We start from the raw sequence: 18,218 nt of genomic DNA, 5'->3' as shown, positions 1-18,218 counted from the left end.
ATGTGGAGCATCGCTTTCCTGTGGGGCAGCATCCTTCTCCTGCCTAGCGTGGCTGGGACGCCTGCAATGCTGTAAGAACTTCAGCTGCTTCACATACATGCTCTGATCTGTGGGGAATCTTGTGGGGGTGGCGGTATGACAGAAACAGGACAGAAGTCCTAAGACCAGGAGTGTTTTCCCAGAGGCATAATTCCTCATATTCCCAAGGTTTCAATTGGTTCTCATGCATGCTTTCCCCTGCACTGTCCCTACTAATGTGGTTGATGTAGACCCTGTATTTCTCAGGCAGAGGACTCAGGACTCAGGCAGAGCAACTCTGCCAGCTTTCTGCATGTATTTAATTATGACTTGCCAATGTCTCACATCTCCTACTGTGCTCCAGAATATATTTCCTTTTGGGCCATGCCTTTTCTCCCCAGAATCAGAGGTCACCATTTAAATCTTTAGTGGACGAAGCTGGGTACCTTTACAAATCAGGCAAATATGAATTGGTTGGAACAGACCTCTGAGATCATCGAGTCCAACCATACCTGTCCGCTACTAAACCAGATCTCCGAGCACCCCATCTACCCGTCTGTTAAATACCTCTAGGAATGGGGACTCCACCACTTCCCTAGGCAGCCTGCTCCAGTGCCTGAGAACCCTTTTGGTGAAGAAATTTCTCCTCAGACCCAATCTGAACCTCCCCTGGTGCAAGATATCTAATAGGGATGCTCTTTGTAAAGCAGTGTGTTCGTTCGGGCTTGGCTGGCTGTCTGCTCCCTCCATGCCTGTTCTCAGACCTCTGGCAAGGACAATTGCCAGCACTGCTTCTCTTCATATACTTTATCAGGATTGCAACTCCTGCTGCAGCAGGCACTGCTGTGATATGGTGGCTTGTGAACTTGCTTTTGCTTTTTGAAGGCCTTTGCTTTTGCAGCCATGGCATGAGTGCAAACAGAAACATGGCTGTGCTCAAACAGTAGATGTTACAGTCAGAAATATGGCACTGGGTTGTAGCTGGGTTCCCTCCTGCCTGCGTGCACAAGTCTGGTTTTTAAAATCTTTTCCAGCAGGATATGTTCCATAGGCTGACACAGCTCCTGCTCAAATGTTGTTACTGCAACCTGTTTCCTCCAACATGAAGCTTTGCTTTATGTAAAATATTGCTTGCTTCCATAGACTGTCTGCTGTCCCACCTTTATACCAACATTTTTGGTAGATTCATGAAAATGTAATCCAGCCTGGCGCTTGGTATCCTTGAATGACAGCCTCAGAGATGCTGTCTCCTACTTTTATATCTCAAAAGGCAAGAGATGAATTGGCAAAGAGGTGTAAGAAAATATTCCAGAGTCAAGGGTCATAAGGAGCAAGGGAGGTATGAGAGGTTGAAGCAGTGAGTCTCTAGTGCTCATCCCATCCTTTGGTGAAGTGGCAGAGGGCAGGTGTCATGAGTCAGCATAAGTAGGAAAATCAAAATGCCATTGGCATCTGTTATCAGATCCCCTAATATTAGCAGCAGACAAGTGTGAAAGCACCCAAGGCTGCTGGCCAGCAGGACTTTGACTCCCTCTTGCCAGGGTGCTGATCTCCAGCTAGGAACTGCCAGCAAGTCACATCCCTGCCTCCTGCCCTCCTGATCTTTCCAGCCCTCCTGATCTTTCCAGCCCTCCTGTTGCTGCAAAGCATAAGTAGGAAAATCAAAATGCCATTGGCATGTGTTATCAGATCCCCTAATATTAGCAGCAGACAAGTGTGAAAGCACCCAAGGCTGCTGGCCAGCAGGACTTTGACTCCCTCTTGCCAGGGTGCTGATCTCCAGCTAGGAACTGCCAGCAAGTCACATCCCTGCCTCCTGCCCTCCTGATCTTTCCAGCCCTCCTGATCTTTCCAGCCCTCCTGTTGCTGCAAAACCTGTTGTTGGCTGAACCTGTCCAGAGGCAGTAAGCAGGAGAAGTCAGTGATAGGAGTTTTCAAACCTGCTTGAACGTTGGCTTTTCTTTGGTCCTAGTTGCCACAGTGCAGTATAAGATAAAAAAAATCCAGTATGAACAGCTCCTTGGTGTTTTCCATGGGCACATGTGTGAGAGTGGCCACAGAGGTGTGAAATCTGGAATAAAAGAGCAAGGACAGGAGTGTCAGGAGCTGAAAAGAAGGTGTCCATGAGGATTTGTGCCTGGGACACAAAGTCACTGCGTCCCATATGTATGATGTTCTGAGCTCAAGAATAGCTGTTAGGACAGAAAGCAGATAACCGACCAACCAAACTGATGGTGATACGTAGTGTGGTTCAGTGAAAAGGCTGAAGTCTCAGGAAACCTGCAATGCTGCCAAGCTCTGCTGCTGACCCCTTGGGTAAAGTGGGGAGGTCTCTTCACCTTATTTTGACTTTCAGTTTTGGAAGCAGTGACTTTATCTTCTTCATGTTCTGCAGCATGTAGTACAGACTCAGTGTTAATGGCTGCAGTACTAACAGACAAGAAGAAGGGTGTGATCTTGTCCCACTGACATCATGACAGTGGAATTAAGAGACCAGAAGTCTTACTAGGAAGTATCCAGATCCTACAATCAAAACTTGTCCTCTTAGAAAATCAGGTTCACTTGACTTTTTTATTTTTTATTTTTATTTTTTTAATAGAAATTATGCTGTGGCGATACCATCTCAGCTCTACCACCCCTTCTCAGAGACAGTGTGCCTCCAGCTCAGCAGAAAGCAAGCAGTGTCAATCCACGTGACAGTAACCTTGCAAAGCAGAGCTGGGAATCAGACTCTGATCACTCAGTCCATCTCTCAGCTCACCTTCTTTCACTGCACAAGCTTCCAGGTGAGGAAGGTATTTTTCAAGGGTTGTCAGTAAGGTGGATAGCGCGTGAGTTCTGCTCTTGCTGGGCAGCAAGGCAAAGAATTGTGTCTTAATGGGGACATCTTAATCAGGCACTGAATCTTCTGCTTCGGCCTGTGTAGGTTTTCCAGTGTCCTTCCTGCGGTGTAGCCCTCCTGATATTTTACTCTTCTAGAAAACATTCTGAAAAGTACTATGAAGTCTTTCAGGGCAAGAAGAACTGGAGCAATATAAAAGCAGTATCATAATCATCATTCCAAAAGCCCAGGGATCCATGAATGGGATCCACCCTAAAAGACAGTAACAACTGTGCCTGCAGGTCCCTCCTCCCATTGGAAACCCCGATGAAGTGGCTTTTATTGGGATCACGGTCCTGGAAGCCAACTCAGAGTATCAGAAGAAACAGAAAGTCCTAATCAAGCACGCAGACAAGAAGACTTTTATCCAGACAGACAAACCTGTGTACAAACCTGGACAGATTGGTATGGGCAGAATGCATTTTTTGTGAGAGAAAAGAGCAGTTCTCAGGCCACAAAATATGGGGTAGCTTCTAGGGTTTGGAGCAGGGCCTGCTCTGCAAGGGAGATGCGTTACGGGCTTCATCTCCCTTCTAGGCTTGATTTCATTTCAGCCAGTCCTGTTTTTCTTTTGCTCTACAGTCAAGATGCGAATTGTAACTTTGGATCAGAACTTTATTGCCAGCAATGAAACAGTAAGTCAAATGGGAGAAACCTTAATAAGTCTGAAAATGCTGTGGTGTTTTACCAATTGGCGGGGTTAGCAAAAATGACAGACACCAACTTGAAAACAAAACCAAACTTATTTTACTTCAGTTCAAAGCAGGGGAAAAACAAGAACAAGCAAGGTACAGAGATAAGCAGGGTAACACACCTGATCATCACCACATGGGTTAACTAGAGTGAGTAAGAAAGATTCATCACCAGTTGCCCAAACACTTTACCATCATCCAGATCCGTGATTCAGCTGGGGAGCCCCTGTCACAGCGAAGGATCAGAGAACCTTTCCCGGCAGCTGGGAAGTCCTACACAGTGTGTCCACTGCTAGGTGAGGTCTCCATCTTCCCTGTGAGAGGGTCCTGCTTTTATACATCTAACAAACTGATGACGGAGAGAGAAAGGCACAGGAACATCTGGTGGGTTGGCTTCACTTCACTGGGGCACATCCCAGATCTGGCCAGGATCCGAGATGTGTCCAGGAAGCTCCTGTTTTGCTGTTCTGCACGTGGCTTTGGATTGTAGGAGGAAAAGTCTCACATTTGTATTTCACGCTGATGTGATACAGGTTGGGAAGTTCACTCAAAAGTCAACTCTGGTTCGAGGCTTGTGGTTTAGGCCTTTGTATATCATATGGACTTCCTCCATGGCTTCTGGTGATCTATCTGTGCACAGGTAGTCTCAGTGTGGCTTTTGGTGCTTACAAACAGCATTGGGCACCACCAACAACACAGGAGCTCCTCGAGGTAATGGGTTACGGGTAGTCCCTGAGGATTGCTTAGGGAAGACTCATGGAGGTTTGGTGGATAAAATAATGCCAGGGAGGTGGATGGTAACTGAGCTGAAAGCATCCCAGTAACTGTTATTTCCTTCCCACAGCAGCGCCTGGTGGAACTGAAGGTAAAGAACCTACTTTATTGAAAGTGGTGACCTCTTCTCACCTTGGGGAAGACACAGGTTTGGAGGTGATGGTGGGGAGATATGGATGGTGAAAGCTGGTTACCTCAGAATCAATGGCAACAGTCCTTGACTTCAGTATCCCCACAAGTTTGTTAGTGCAGTGTCACGATACCTACCACACAGAGGTCCCTGCAGTAAATGATGGGTGCCACTGAAAAGCAGTCAGCTGTCCAGCAAACTTTTCTAGACTGGTCAGAGGACTTTAAGTCCCTCTAGCCTGTACATCAAAGATTTGTAAAAATCTTTAAGTTTCTTTAAGGAGACTTTAATATACAGAAAATAATAGTATGACCAGTCAATGTTGTGGCTACACAGCTAGACAAACTTCTTCAAGCAACTTTCAGGATATCACCCTAAAAATCTGTTAGTTTAGTTTCAATATTACAGGGAAAATATGGACTGCAATCCTGTGAGCTGAGGAAAGATACCTGAAAGAGGTGAAGAGTTTGTAAGAACCCATGCAGAGAGGTCACAGTCCCAACAAGCAGTTGGCAGTGGCTAATGTACATTTGCATGCCATACCTCCCAAGTAATCAACACACAAACCCATGGTTTCTGAGACACCTCTGCCATGTTTTATGCTAGTTTATGCAAATGTAGTGCCCTGATCCAGCTTCACCCTTTCAAACAACAGTTCCTGCTTGCTCTATGTTTATAAAGCACCCATCAACCCGTTGCTGAATCCCTCCTGGCTGGGCAGTGTGACTCTAGCCAGAGTTCTGCATCTTGCCCTCCCACGAACCAGCAATGGGAGAACACTGTCCACCACGGACTGACCGTGACAGCCAACAAAGTCTCCAAATGCCCTTGCATCCCAGATCTTTGCATCCTCCTTTCTATACGGGGCAGCATGTGCTGTTAGGATTGACCAAGGAGTTATGCCAGCTCAGATCACCACAGAGGTCTCTGAGAGGGGACAACCTCTGTCTCTTAGTGTAAGAGGCAGGCAGTAAACTCTGGTTTTGCTGCAGTCAGTGAGATGGATCAGAAGAGGACCTGGGGGTGCTTGTTGACAGTGTCTGAACATGAGTCAGCAGAGTGCCCAGGTGGCCAAGAAGGACAACAGCATCCTGGCCTGGATCAGCACTAGTGTGGCCAGTAGGACCAGGGAATTTCTCTTCCCCCTGTCCTGGGCACTGCTGAGGCCGCAGCTCAAGTGCTGGGTTCAGTTTTAGGCCCCTCACTCCAAGAAGGACATTATGGTGCTGGAGCGTGTCCAGAGAAGGGCGGCGGAGCTGGGGAAGGGTCTGGAGCACAAGTGTGCTGAGTTCCTGGCTGAGGGAACTGGGGTTGTTGAGCCTGGAGAAAAGGAGTCTGAGGGGAGACCTTCTGGCTCTGTCCAAGTCCCTTGGAGGAGGGTGTAGAGAGGTGGGGGTGGGTCTGTTCAACCAAGGAACAAGTGGCAGGACAAGAGGAAATGGCCTCAAGTTGTGCCAAGGGCAGTTGTGATTGGATGTGAGGAAGAATTTCTTTGCTGAAAGGGTTCTCAGGCATTGGAAGGGGTTGCCCAGGGCAGTGGTGGAGTCCCCATCCCTGGAGGGATTTAACAGTTGTGTAGACATAGTGCTGAGGGACATGGGTTAGTCAGGGACTTGTCAGTGTTTGGTTTACGGTTGGACTCGATGATCTTAAAGGTCTTTTCCAACCACTGTGATTCTATGGCAGTGCCAACAGAGAGCAATAACATGATAGATTGCTATTGTCTTCAAGCTGTGACTCACCTGAGCACTGTAGCTGTGTCATAGACCCGCGCTCTCAGGACAAGAGGACATGTGCTCAGACCATGCTGTGGTTGCTTGGACATCTGGCAAAAGAGTCTCTTTTGGCACTGGGAAATAAGCATCTACTCCTGCCTACACAGGACCCCAAAGGGAACCGAATTGCACAGTGGCTGAATGTTACACCTGTGGGAGGCATTGTGGATCTGTCCTTCTCTCTGGCTGCAGAAGCACCAGTTGGAGAGTACACCATCAAAATACCTGACCGCACCCATACCTTCAGGGTGGAGGAATATGGTAAGAGTCTCTGGGAGCTGATGGCAGAAGAGAAAGATATGTTCCCTTCAGCTCCCTTCTTTCACATGGAGCTGAATGGGCCATGCAGCTGGGAACAGCTGTGCTAGCACCTGAGATATCCACCTGTCTGCCAGTGGATGTAATCACTGACTTTCACTCAGACCCCCTGGCTTTCTCCTCCCCTGTGTTCTGGGGATGGACTGAGCTGTCCCACAGCTGTGCTCTGTGGAGGAGAATAAGGCTGTCTTTTCCCCCCATGCTCTCCTAGATGGGCTGCTGGTACATTGCATCAAGCCCTGTGTTAGTAACCAGGGAATAAAAGGAGAGACTTCTTTCCTGTGAACAACCATTTGGGGAGGATTGGAACAAATGAGCTCTCTTTATTCTCACTGAATTATGTTTCTCTTGCTTTCACACAGTGCTACCCAAGTTCAGTGTCTCCATCCAGATGCCTCAGGTGGTCACCATCTTGGAGGAGAACTTCCCTCTCCACGTCTGTGGCATGTGAGCTGACTTATCATGGCAGAAGGTGCATTCTTACTGGTTTGGAAACTGCACAGCTATCAATAACTGAGCTCAAATGGTCTCTGCCAACCCTCCCCCCATCCCAAAATCTGGTACCATGTTATCCTCTGATAAGGAATTCTCCTGGATTCTCACCTTTCTCCATATTCTCTCTCCCTACTTCTTTCTCTGTGAGTTTGAAAATGTAGCAGTGGATCCCCTCAGTAGGGCATCTACCCTACAGTACAGAACCTCTGCTGCATTGATCAGTGTGGAAGGAATAATGACTCAACCTGTGGCCAGCACAATGTTCCCTAGCACTGGGACTAGTGCTGACTTGGAAAGAACTCACCCACCACTGCCTTCTGTCTCAATGTGATGAAGTAATTTGAACTTCTTGGCCTCTGTTGAGCTCATGAACCACAAAGATACTGCAGGTTGCTGGGTTGTATAGCTGCAAACTACAGGCTAAAGCTGATTTTATTCACCCTTGAGCCAGTGTTTCTGTATGTGAGTGCAAGTCCTCTCTGCTATGTTTGCCAGGTACACGTATGGGAAACCAGTCCAAGGCAGTGTGAAGGCTGTGGTGTGCCGTAAACATATCTGGTATCATCGGAAGTCTTCCAAAGCCAAGCGCAGTGTTTGTAAGGATTACACTGGCGAGGTGAGCACGTGGGATGTCCACTCCTCTTGCAAAAGAGAGGAGCAGGGGCAAAGAGAGGGGAAAATACTAAAGGAAGGAGTGGGACAGGCATCAATTATTGAAGCAGCATGCTCTTTACTTGGGGATGAATGACTGATATGTCCTTAACTCCCCAGTACAGCAATCTTAGCACCTCTAAGGGATTTCTTTAACTTCACTTCAGTGTGTTCAAAGGAAGAAGCATCTGTAGGCAAGCAAACTACTACAGATTTGCCTACAAACAGGTATTGTAACAAGGCAATTAAAAATACAGGCACTGTCCACATTGATTGACTTCCACGGGATTCTTTTTAGGACCACCTGTTAAACTGGTGTAAACAGCTATGTGCTGTTTAGAGGGGTGGGCAGCAGGGCAAGGGAGGGAACTGTCCCCCTCTGCTCTGCCCTTGGGAGGCCCCATCTGGAGTTTTGCATCCGGGCCTGGAGCCCCCAACACAAGAAAGATGTGGAGCTGTTGGAGCAGGTCCAGAGGAGGCCAGGAAGATGATCAGAGGGCTGGAGCACCTCTCTGCTGAAGAAAGGTTCAGGGAGCTGGGCTTGTTGAGCTTGGAGAAGAGAAGACTCCAGGGAGACTTCACTGCAGCCTTCCAGTACCTGAAGGGAGCTTAGAAACAGGAGGGAGAGTGACTTTGTACATGGGCAGAGAGTGATGGGACAAGGGGAGATGGTTTCTAAAATAAGAGAGGGGAGATTTAGGTGAGATATTGGAAAATTTTTCACCCAGAGGGTGGTGAGACAGTGTCCCAGGTTGGCCAGAGAAGCTGTGGCTGCTCCTCCCTGGAAGTGTTCAAGGCCAGGTTGGATGGGGTCCTGGGCAGCCTGGTCTAGTGGTTGGCAACCCTGTCCACATCAGAGGGGTTGGAACTGGATGATCTTTAAGGTCCTTTGAACCCAAGCCATTCTGTTATTCTGTTTCCCAGAAACAGCTGTTTTGGAGACACAGAAATTACCTCTTGCATCTAAATAAGCAATTACAGTTCAGCACAGACTTTACTCACTCATCGTTAGAGTTGAATATATAGAGTCTCTATATTTGTTTATGTATTTTTAAGTAACCAAGCACATATCTTAAAGATAAATCCTGCCCTAGCAGAAGAAAACCATGTTGTCAGGGAGAGATGACAACTAATGTTTGCCACTGGCGCATGAGTGAGTGTGTAAAGATGAGACATACGTGTGAAACAGCATCTCCTATTAGTGACTGCACCGCAGAAATGAAGCACGTTTCGTGTCAGTATGGAAGTTGCCCTATTAACTCAAGTGTCTTAGGCGTGTACTGCTCTCATGACTGGTTAACAGATCCAATTTCACATCCCCAGACAAACGAGGACGGCTGCTTTGCCACTGAGGTGAATATCAAGTTCTACCACCAGAAGCGTGGTGACAGTTATGACTTCAACCTGGAAGCTGTGGCTTTTCTGAAAGAAAGTGGAACAGGTAGCAAAAACTGATTCTACTCTTAGTGGAAAATCCTTCACTTTATGCTCAAACAACATGCTTGTCTTTGGGTTTTTACCTGTAAGACTCCTCATGGATCCTTGTGTCTTCCCATCTAACCACTGGAACTTTATGTACTGGCTCACATGGAGTCAAGTGTTCAGAGGGTTGTTGTCTTCCCTGGGAACACCATGGCAGCATGGATGTTCTCATGTACCATGCCACTCGGGGATGAATCACATAGGACATGTGAATTCCATCCATTGCAGGATGGGCTTGACCAGTATGCTTGCTCCTCCACAAGCTCTTGTGGCCAGTCCAGCTCTGACAGTCTTCTTGGTTTGGCAGAGATGGACAAGAGCTGTTTTTTCTTACCTTCTGGTTGTCACAGTAGAAATGTGCACAGAGGTGGGCCAGGCCAGGTTCTTTTGTTCTTAAAACCATACTTTAGGAAAGTTTGTTGGAATGAGGAGAGACTCAGAGCAACCACTGATAACCCAGGCCCTGACTGTGTACTGTTAATAAATAGCTCCTCAACAGATTTATCTCCATATCCCAGATAGGGAGATGAAGCTACTTCTCCAGAGCTCCTGTTAAATATCCCATCCTGTAAGGTTTCCTGTCCTACAAAATTTTACAAACTCTTCCTTACAAGAAATTGTTTTGCAGCCCTTTGCTGAAATCAGTGACAGTAGCTAACTACTGCAGTGATTTCAGATGGGCACCACATGACCAGGCAGCAGACTGTAAATGAACACGGTGAAGGCAAAGGAAAATGTTGCCTTCTAGTGACTCTGCTGTGAGAACGGGAGGAGAATGGAAGTGAAAAAACTGTGAGTAGGACCATCTTAAACAAAGTCAGAAGGAGCATTTGGCAGAGACTTGCTGGTAGACTGCTGTCATTCCAGCAGGTCAGAATGTAGGAGGCACTGTTGCCGAGTGTGTATGTCTTAACCTGAAGCTACGCAGAGAAACAATTCCCTGTGAGTGACAGTCCATCCCCCACCCCAACCCATCCAATCTTGCTGCCTTTGCTCAGACACATGATGCTCACCTGCATGCTCCTTCTGTCTTTCCTAGGGGTGGAGTTCAATACCACTGAAAACTGCAAGGTCACTTTTGATATCACAACTCTCCAATTCTGGGGGACAAGCTACTACTACCAGCAGGGAGCTCCCTACTATGGAAATGTAAGTGAACAGGATAGAAACACAGAAAGCCCAGCAGCTGCGCCTGTGAGGAGGGCAGGCACAGAAGTACTGAGGAGTCCCCTTGCTCTGAGCTGCCCAAAACTCCTAGCACAGTCCTCTGTCCCAATCTCTTCTTCAACATCTCTACCAAGAGGTGTGACCACAGGACAGGCACACGGCTTTGCTAGATGAGATGGATGCGGCATAAATGGGGAGGGGTTGGAGGAGTTAGGGGTCACACTGAGAGTCCCCTTGCACAGAGACAGGATCTGGAACTTCTGCTGGGAGGTAGGTTTTCAGTCCTGAGGCCTCCAATTCTCCGACTGTTCTCTGCATTACAGCTGGAACTCAAAAGTGCCAATGGGACGCACCTGAAGAACAAGGGGGTGATTCTTACAGTGTCCTATGGTAGCAGGAAGCAGACCAAGACCTACTTCACAGATGACACTGGGATGGCCTCTTTCACCCTAGAGACATCAGCATGGGACAACAGCAGTAAAGTTCTACTACAGGTTAAGCCTAATAATTACCCTGGGTTTGGCTGGCACTAAGCAATGCATCCCTCAGACCTATAGTCTATGTCATTGTCTCGGTACAGCCAGGGAGATGGAGCCATGGAGCAGTGACATGACAGATCTAGGGGAGAGGAATAGCCCATAGCAGAGACAATATTCTGCTCCCTGTTGCCACACAGTCCCTGAGGAGTCAGGAGACCTCATTGCAGTCTAGAACTTCCTCCCAAGGGGAAGAGGAGGGGCAGGCGCTGATCTCTTCTCTCTGGCCACCAACGAATGCCAGGAGCAGAGGAAATGGCAGGAAGATGTGGCAGGGGAGGGTGAGGTTGGCCATGAGGAAAAGGTTCTTCAGGCAGAGGGTGGTGGAGCACTGGAACAGGCTCCCCAGGGAGGTGCTCATGGCACCAAGCCTGACAAGACTACAGAAGCATTTGATCAACATGTGCCCTCAGGGACATGGTCTGAACGTTGGACTTGTCCTGTGCAGGGACAGGAGTTGGACTGGATGATCCTTGTGGGTCCCTTCCAACTCACAACATTCGATGATTCTATGATTCTAGAGGAGACATGATGATAGATGGGACAGTAGATAGGGGTCCCATGAAGCTGTGACTGAGGTCTACATACATAGCACCTCTGTCTGAAGTGGAAAGAGCTTTGTGGGGCTGGACAGGGACAGAGAGCAGAGGAAGGACTCACACATAATATGGAACCGGAAGATAGGAAAGGAGCTAAGGAAGAAGCATCTGAAAATACATGTGGAGAAGAACATGTCAATGACCAGTTTGCATCATTTAAGCATAAGAGTGAGGAGAAAGCTGGGATATAAGAGGCAGAAACCTTAGGAGAGAAAGAAGGAAGGCTACTAAGGAACCGGTTGCTGCAAGGCAATCTGGAGCAGAGCAGGTAACCAGGATGTAAGGAGGTAAATAGGGATGCCACCTACAGGGAATTGACAGAGAAAAATTCTGCATCTGCTTTCCCATGAAGAAGGAAGGCTCTCTTGTCTGGTTGTAGGGGTAGGTTTCTAATAGCTGTACTACCTACACTTCAAGGTCAGGGCACTTTGAGGCAAGCCCTGTCTCTTTATAGGTTGCATATGGTATCTTAGATGATGGATCTTGATCTTGCTGGAAGGCCACAGGATGTTAATATGACAGTTTCAGTGCAGATATGTCATAGGTCAAAGATGAGCAAGACTATTGATCTTCAGTTGTCCCCTGCCACCCCTACCCTCTGGATCAGGGGAAGTGCTAAAAGAAATGCAGTGTGTTACAGTGTGCCCTGTACATTATCAGGGCAGATCCATGCTGATAATTTCCCCACACATACCAGACAGAAGGAAAGGGCTCAGTGGTTTGATCCAGATACTAATAAGCTACTCGACACAGTCTAATGATCTAATTTAGCTCCCAGAGGGGCAGCAGCATTGCAGAAGTTCATACTTTAGCCCAAATCCAAGAAGTATACATCTCCCTGCCTCCTGTTTAGGTAATAGTTATCCCAGAGCGTGCGGGACCGAGCAGTGCCAGTCGCCACAGGAAGGGGCTGATGGAGTGTCCTGGTGTGAGCTGGGCCAGAGCTGGTTTCTTGTTCAGCAGCTGGAACAGCGCTGGGGTTTGGGTTCAGCTGGGATTTGTTAGGAGAGAAACGCTGAGAACATCCCCATGTTGCATTTGTGTCCCTGGCAGTGAAGGACTTTGTGTTTGTCCATCTGCAAGGGCAAGATCTCAGGGGTGAGGAATATTGCAATGGATCAGCTCCATGGGCATTTGGCTCTGCCAAGGGGCTGTTCCATCTCCTGTCCCCCATGGGCAGGAGATTCATGAGGGGCTCTTCCTCTCTTGCTCTCTCTGGCTTTCTCTCGGGCTCTGGCTCTCCCGGGATTGTGGTTTTGGTTCGGGATTGTCGCTCCTCCGGGATCGTTATCTGGGAATGGGCCGGGCTTGGTCAGCGGGTGGTGAGCAATGGCACTGGGTGTCACTCATTTGAGTATCTTATTACTATAATTATTACCATTATTATTTTAATATCCTTATTCTTTTAAATTTTCTTTTATTTCCATGATTAAATTGTTCTTCTCTCACTCTACAAGTCTCCTTACCCTTGTCCCCAATTCTCTTCCCTATCCCCTGGTTGCGGGGAGTGAGTGAGCGGATGGGTTGGCTGCTGGCCCAGTGCCAGCCCAGGGAAACTACCACACAGAGTGCAGCTTAGGTGGCAACAGACACCTTATCCTGGGAGAGTTCAGAGCCCACTGCCCAGTCAGTCTTGCGTTTGGCACTGGGAGAGCTGTAAGAAGTCTTCAGACACCGAGCCACCTTTTCTGTGCCACAGGCAAAGACCCAGCCGGAGGACTTAAGTGGTCGAAATGTCAGGGTATCTTATGGCACTGCATCCCTCACGCTGAGGGCCTTCTACTCTTCAAGCCGCAGCTCTGTGAGGATCCAACCACTGCAGGCAACTCTGCCTTGCAGGGACGTGCAGCAGGTCACTGTGCATTATCGCATCCTGGCCACAGAGCTGGGGGACGGGGTTGCCACCATCGACTTCTACCACCTGGTGAGTGTAGGGCAGCACCGGTGACAAGGTCAGCTTTGTGATGGGTCTGTATCAGCATAGGGCCCTTTGCTGGCCCAGAGACATGAAACAGAGGCACTATCAACCCTTTGCTCTGTTCATTCCCCTTTAGGTTTTGGCCAGAGGATCTCTTGTACATCATGAGCAAACAACGGTACTTCTTGATCCACCATTAGGTAAGAGCATTTCAATACCAGGAACAGATTAAGGATGGGAAAGCTCTTCCAGCCTAAATGAGGAAAAAGAAAAGAAATCTGAGACCAACAGGAGACAACAGAGGTGTCACAAAAAATGAAGACTAAATGGCAAATATGCCATCTCTCTCCTCTGTCTTTTAATTTACCTAAACGTTTTTTTCTGATCAAATGATGAAATTGTCAGTTTATCTGCCAAGCAGGAATTATCAGAGACCTCCAAGAAAATTCACAGAATCTTTTTGCTGGATTCAGGTGGAAAGTAATTTATTTTCCAAGTGCACACTGTTGTCAAGATCCCTCATGATGTAAAGGTCACTGTTACCAAGTGCCACTAACCTACATCCTGTTCTAGCTGTGGCCTCCCAAGAAGCAATCCAGAATAGTTTTTATCCAAGTAACTGTACAGAAGTATTGTACAGAATGAGTGTGTTGCTGCCGTAATCCTTGGAGACAGACTTCCTCACCTCTTCCTATACTTTTTCTATTTCTCCTTCTTCCTTCAGGTCACTATAGTGGGGCTTTCAATGTCACTCTGCCCATTAACCTCATTTCACCCATGGCTACCCTCTTTGTTTACACTGCCTTCCCTGAGGGACAAGTGGCAGCTGACACCTTCAGCCTGAAAGTCTCCAAGTGCTTCAGGAATCATGTAAGTAGTGCACGAAACATAAGAGGGCAGGTAGGCTGGAGGGTAGCTAATTAACTGCAAATTGGCAGGAGATGTTGCCCAGAGCAGTTGTGGGTGTCCATTCCTTGGAAGTGTTGAAGGCCAGGTTGGATGAGGCTTTGAGCAACCTGGTCTAGTGGAAGGGGTCCCTGCTGCTGCCAGGGGGGTTGGAACTGGATGAGCTTTAAGGTCCCTTCCCACCCAAACCAGTCTGTGATTCTATAATTCTATGTTCATCAGAATCCAGCAGCCACAGTTTCCCCTTTCCTTCCTCTGTCAGTGTCTTCAGTCTTTCTTTCTGCTGTTTCAGGTGAAGCTTGACTTCTCAGACACAGTGGCTCTCCCAGGATCGGCTGTCCATCTCCATTTGCAGGCTGCACCAGGCTCCTTATGTAGCATCCGTGCTGTAGACCAGGGTGTCCTTCTCCTGAGGCCAGAGGCTGAGCTATCCAGGGACAGTGTGAGTCAACTTTAGTGCTGAGCCTTGTTAATATTGAAGAGATGCCTTTTGAGTATCTGGTTGCAAGCACTGGTTAATAAGGCACAGTGGATGCACCAACAGGTACTTGGGGACAGGACATGGCTTAATGAGAAAAAATTAAAGACAACATCAAACACCAGTCACAATTTCCAGTCTCTACAGAGGGATCTAATAGAATGACACACTGTGATCCCCAAGTACAGCCCAAAGTCATGTCTTTGTTAAACTTAAGAGTCCTTTGCCACAGCGGCAAGCAGATGGCAAGAGACTTCCATCTCCTGAACCAATTCATGACAGTGCTCCAAAAAAAGTTATGTTAAAAAAGATGTTCAATGTGTGATAGGCTCCATGTCTTTGTTCCAGCTCACATGAACCAGATGGTTCTATTCACAGGCTAAACTGTAAGTGGTGCCTTGGCAGTAGAAGGGTCCCATTTCACCCCTAGACCTGGGATGCACTGGGTCTGAGGACCCTTGAAATGCCTCTTGACAGTGTCCTGGTGGATCCAGGATGTGCCTTCAGTCAGACAAGAAGCTATCAAAGGAGTCTTACGGGGAAGGTCTCCTCACTCTTTGCACTGAGCTCTTGAGTAGAATCTATGAGCTAGAAGTGTCCACAGCTATGCAGCCATACCCCGGAGAGATTCATGTTCATCTCTGGTGCGACGCATCTAAAATTTGTAAAAAGTTGTAAAATTTCAGCTCCATGAAGCTCAAAAATCCTTGGTGCTGGGCTTTTGCAGCAGGCAGGATCTGAGCTCTGCCTCTGTGGTCACAGAAAATCTCTGGATATAAATTAAAACCTTCCCATGTCTCACACTGACCTGTGCTGTTTTAATTCTCTGTCTATAGGTGTACAATATGTTCAGTTATTCCCAAGAGTCCCCCAGCAGCCTCATAGACTCTTACAGTGACTACTGTACTATCCAGAAGAGCCCAGGAACCATCGGTTCTCCTCAGACCACCCTTCCACCAGGAACAATGACACCATTCACCTACAACAGATACTCTTATGCAGTGTCCCAACCAGATGTTTATGAACTTCTGAAGGTAAATCTGATTTCTAGAAAACCTGAAATATCAGAACCGAACCCTTTTGAATCCCAGGTCAGCCCTGGGTGGCTTCACAGATTGTCTTTCCTGCAAACGTTGGCAACTTCAGGTTTTGAATTTGCCAAACTTCTGATCTAAAAGATCTCTGACACTCCATGCTCACAACTTGATAAATTTCCACTGACCAGGCAGATCCCTAGAACCTAGCTCCTCATTTATCCCAAGCTTGAGGCCCTCAGATGTTCTAGGAGCTGGAAGGAGAGAGGAGTGTCAGCCTGAGGCAGAGAAAATTGGAGGCTGGAAAAGCAAAGCACCTGAGAGAAGAGGAAGATTGGGGAAAGGAGGGAAACGAACAGAAAGGAATCACAGGTCAAAGATGAGAAGAAATCTGTGTTAGGGTGGGCAGCAAACTGCGGTGCCAAAATAACGACTTTGTGTGTGGGCATGCACATATGAGTGGTCACCCCTGCAGTCCTGACTGGAGACATCCTCCTTTGGGGTGAGGGGCCAGGACCTGGCTTTGGGAGTAGGGTTCTCTCCCTGTTTATATTTGCAGGTCAGTCTGAGGTGCAAGAACACGGGGTGGTTGATATGCTGGGAAGTGGGGACAGAGACAGACCCTCAGACAACACTGCCCTTTCCACTGAAATCTGCCTTCTTTTCTTCCCCTTCTTTCCTCCAGAATTCAGGTCTAACATTTTTAACCAGCCTTAAAATCAAGTCTCCGATTGAGTGCCGCACCCAGACCACTTTCTACTACGACTACATGTGTACATCTCGATTTATCCTGTTTCTTTGGAAATCACGGGTAACATACAGGCTGCACAAGGGCAGCTGAACATGCAAGTGTGCTGAAGAACTGGGGATGGCTTCCAGAGATGAGTGGGAGGTTGCACAGGAGATGTGCATCACAGGACGAGGGGAAGGGTCCTGATGTGTTTGTGTGTCCAATGCACTGGAGAGGCACAGGGTTGGCTGCATAGGAAGAACCTGCTTGGAAGCTTCTGCTGACGGGCAGGAAGATAATATGGTCAAGGGGGAAAATGAGACAGCTGGTTCAGGAAGAAACATCTGCTTGTAAGACTAGGAAAGGTCTTGCTGGAAACCAGAGAATGAGGTAGTATTGTTTACTGGGCAGTATCTAGGCCTTTCTACAGGGGCTGAGAGAGCAAAACTGTGAGCTGGTAGAGTTTGTCATGGGGTAGCAGACACATGCTGGAATCCACATGGTCTTCCGAGTTATCTTGTGGAAGACAATAAGAGAAGTAGGTTGAAAACATCTTGGAGATGACAAGAGCGATGAGAGTGGGAGTGGGAGGGATGAAGACCTGAAGTCTATACTGATCTCACAGTTGCTCTGCCTTTGAATGAATGCTTGTATTCCCAATAGCTTATGGTGAGCTGGAAGACTTGGACATCTTGGACCCAAAAACAGATGCTGCTGTTGAACGTGCTGAGTCAGAGCATGTTGAGCTGGGTAGCGAGGCGGGGCCAGTACGTACCTGGTTTCCAGAGACATTCATCTGGACTCTGGTTCCCGTCAAGTGAGTAAATATGGGCTGTGGCCCCACATGGATCTAGACCTCCTACCAGCCACAGTGGCGAGAGAACGGGCAGGAACAGAGCCAGAACATTATTGCCTTCTCTGCCTGCAAAGAAAGGGGAGGTGTGAAGAAGTGGATAAGGACAATGGAGGTTTGGTTCTATTCCTGGCTCTGCTTGGGATTTTCCAAATGACCCTGGGGACCATAAAATCTTCGATTTCTGTAGGATAGAAGAGGCCTCCAGATGTCTGTAACTCAACATCCTGCACAGGCAGGTCCAGTTAAATCAGATTGTTATAGTCAAGTTCCGTGTATCCCCAAGGATGGAGATTCCACACACTATATGGGCACCTGTTCCAGTGTTTGACCATCCTCATGATACTTTTTTTTTAAATTTATTTTCTTATCTCAAGGTAGAATTTCCCATATTCCAATTTGTGTCTGTTACCTTTTGTCCTATCAATATGCACCTCAGAAGAGACTGGTTCCATTGCCTCTACACCTTTCCACTAGGTAGCTGTAGAAAGGAGAAGGATCTCTCCCTAGCCTTTCCCTCTTAAGTTTGGAAACCCCAGTTCTTTCAGCCTCTCCTTGTACATCAAATGTCTCATCCCCCTGACCATCTTGGTAGTCTTCCACTGGATGTCAACGTTCTTGTACTGGAAGACAAAAATGGAACACAGTATTCCAGATGTGGGACCACAAGGAAGGAATAGAGGGGGAGAATAACTCTTCTCAACCCAGTGGCTGCAGTCTTCTTAACACAGTCTAGAAGTAGATGGCCTTCATTGCTGTAAGGGCACATGAGATATCTCAT

At 47.7% G+C, this 18,218-nt stretch overlaps 1 protein-coding gene across 1 annotated transcript in view; it reads left to right on the top strand.

Moving 5' to 3' along the window:
* The window catches only part of LOC104532235 (alpha-2-macroglobulin-like protein 1), a 30,643-nt gene continuing 12,425 nt past the window's right edge, over positions 1-18,218 (top strand). Inside the window, exons 1-18 of the mRNA XM_029087315.1 lie at positions 1-71; positions 2,618-2,804; positions 3,142-3,304; positions 3,482-3,534; positions 4,436-4,456; positions 6,378-6,531; positions 6,951-7,035; positions 7,579-7,699; positions 9,058-9,175; positions 10,256-10,365; positions 10,707-10,877; positions 13,218-13,442; positions 13,573-13,636; positions 14,161-14,306; positions 14,635-14,784; positions 15,657-15,854; positions 16,540-16,627; positions 17,248-17,401. Of these exons, the coding sequence (XP_028943148.1) occupies positions 1-71; positions 2,618-2,804; positions 3,142-3,304; positions 3,482-3,534; positions 4,436-4,456; positions 6,378-6,531; positions 6,951-7,035; positions 7,579-7,699; positions 9,058-9,175; positions 10,256-10,365; positions 10,707-10,877; positions 13,218-13,442; positions 13,573-13,636; positions 14,161-14,306; positions 14,635-14,784; positions 15,657-15,854; positions 16,540-16,627; positions 17,248-17,401 (2,279 nt within the window). The remainder of the gene's footprint in view (positions 72-2,617; positions 2,805-3,141; positions 3,305-3,481; positions 3,535-4,435; positions 4,457-6,377; positions 6,532-6,950; positions 7,036-7,578; positions 7,700-9,057; positions 9,176-10,255; positions 10,366-10,706; positions 10,878-13,217; positions 13,443-13,572; positions 13,637-14,160; positions 14,307-14,634; positions 14,785-15,656; positions 15,855-16,539; positions 16,628-17,247; positions 17,402-18,218) is intronic.

This window comes from Antrostomus carolinensis, unplaced genomic scaffold (genome assembly GCF_000700745.2).
Source record: "Antrostomus carolinensis isolate BGI_N321 unplaced genomic scaffold, ASM70074v2 scaffold17151, whole genome shotgun sequence".
In the NCBI taxonomy this organism is placed as follows: domain Eukaryota; kingdom Metazoa; phylum Chordata; class Aves; order Caprimulgiformes; family Caprimulgidae; genus Antrostomus; species Antrostomus carolinensis.
This window is presented reverse-complemented; position numbering and strand designations above follow the sequence as displayed.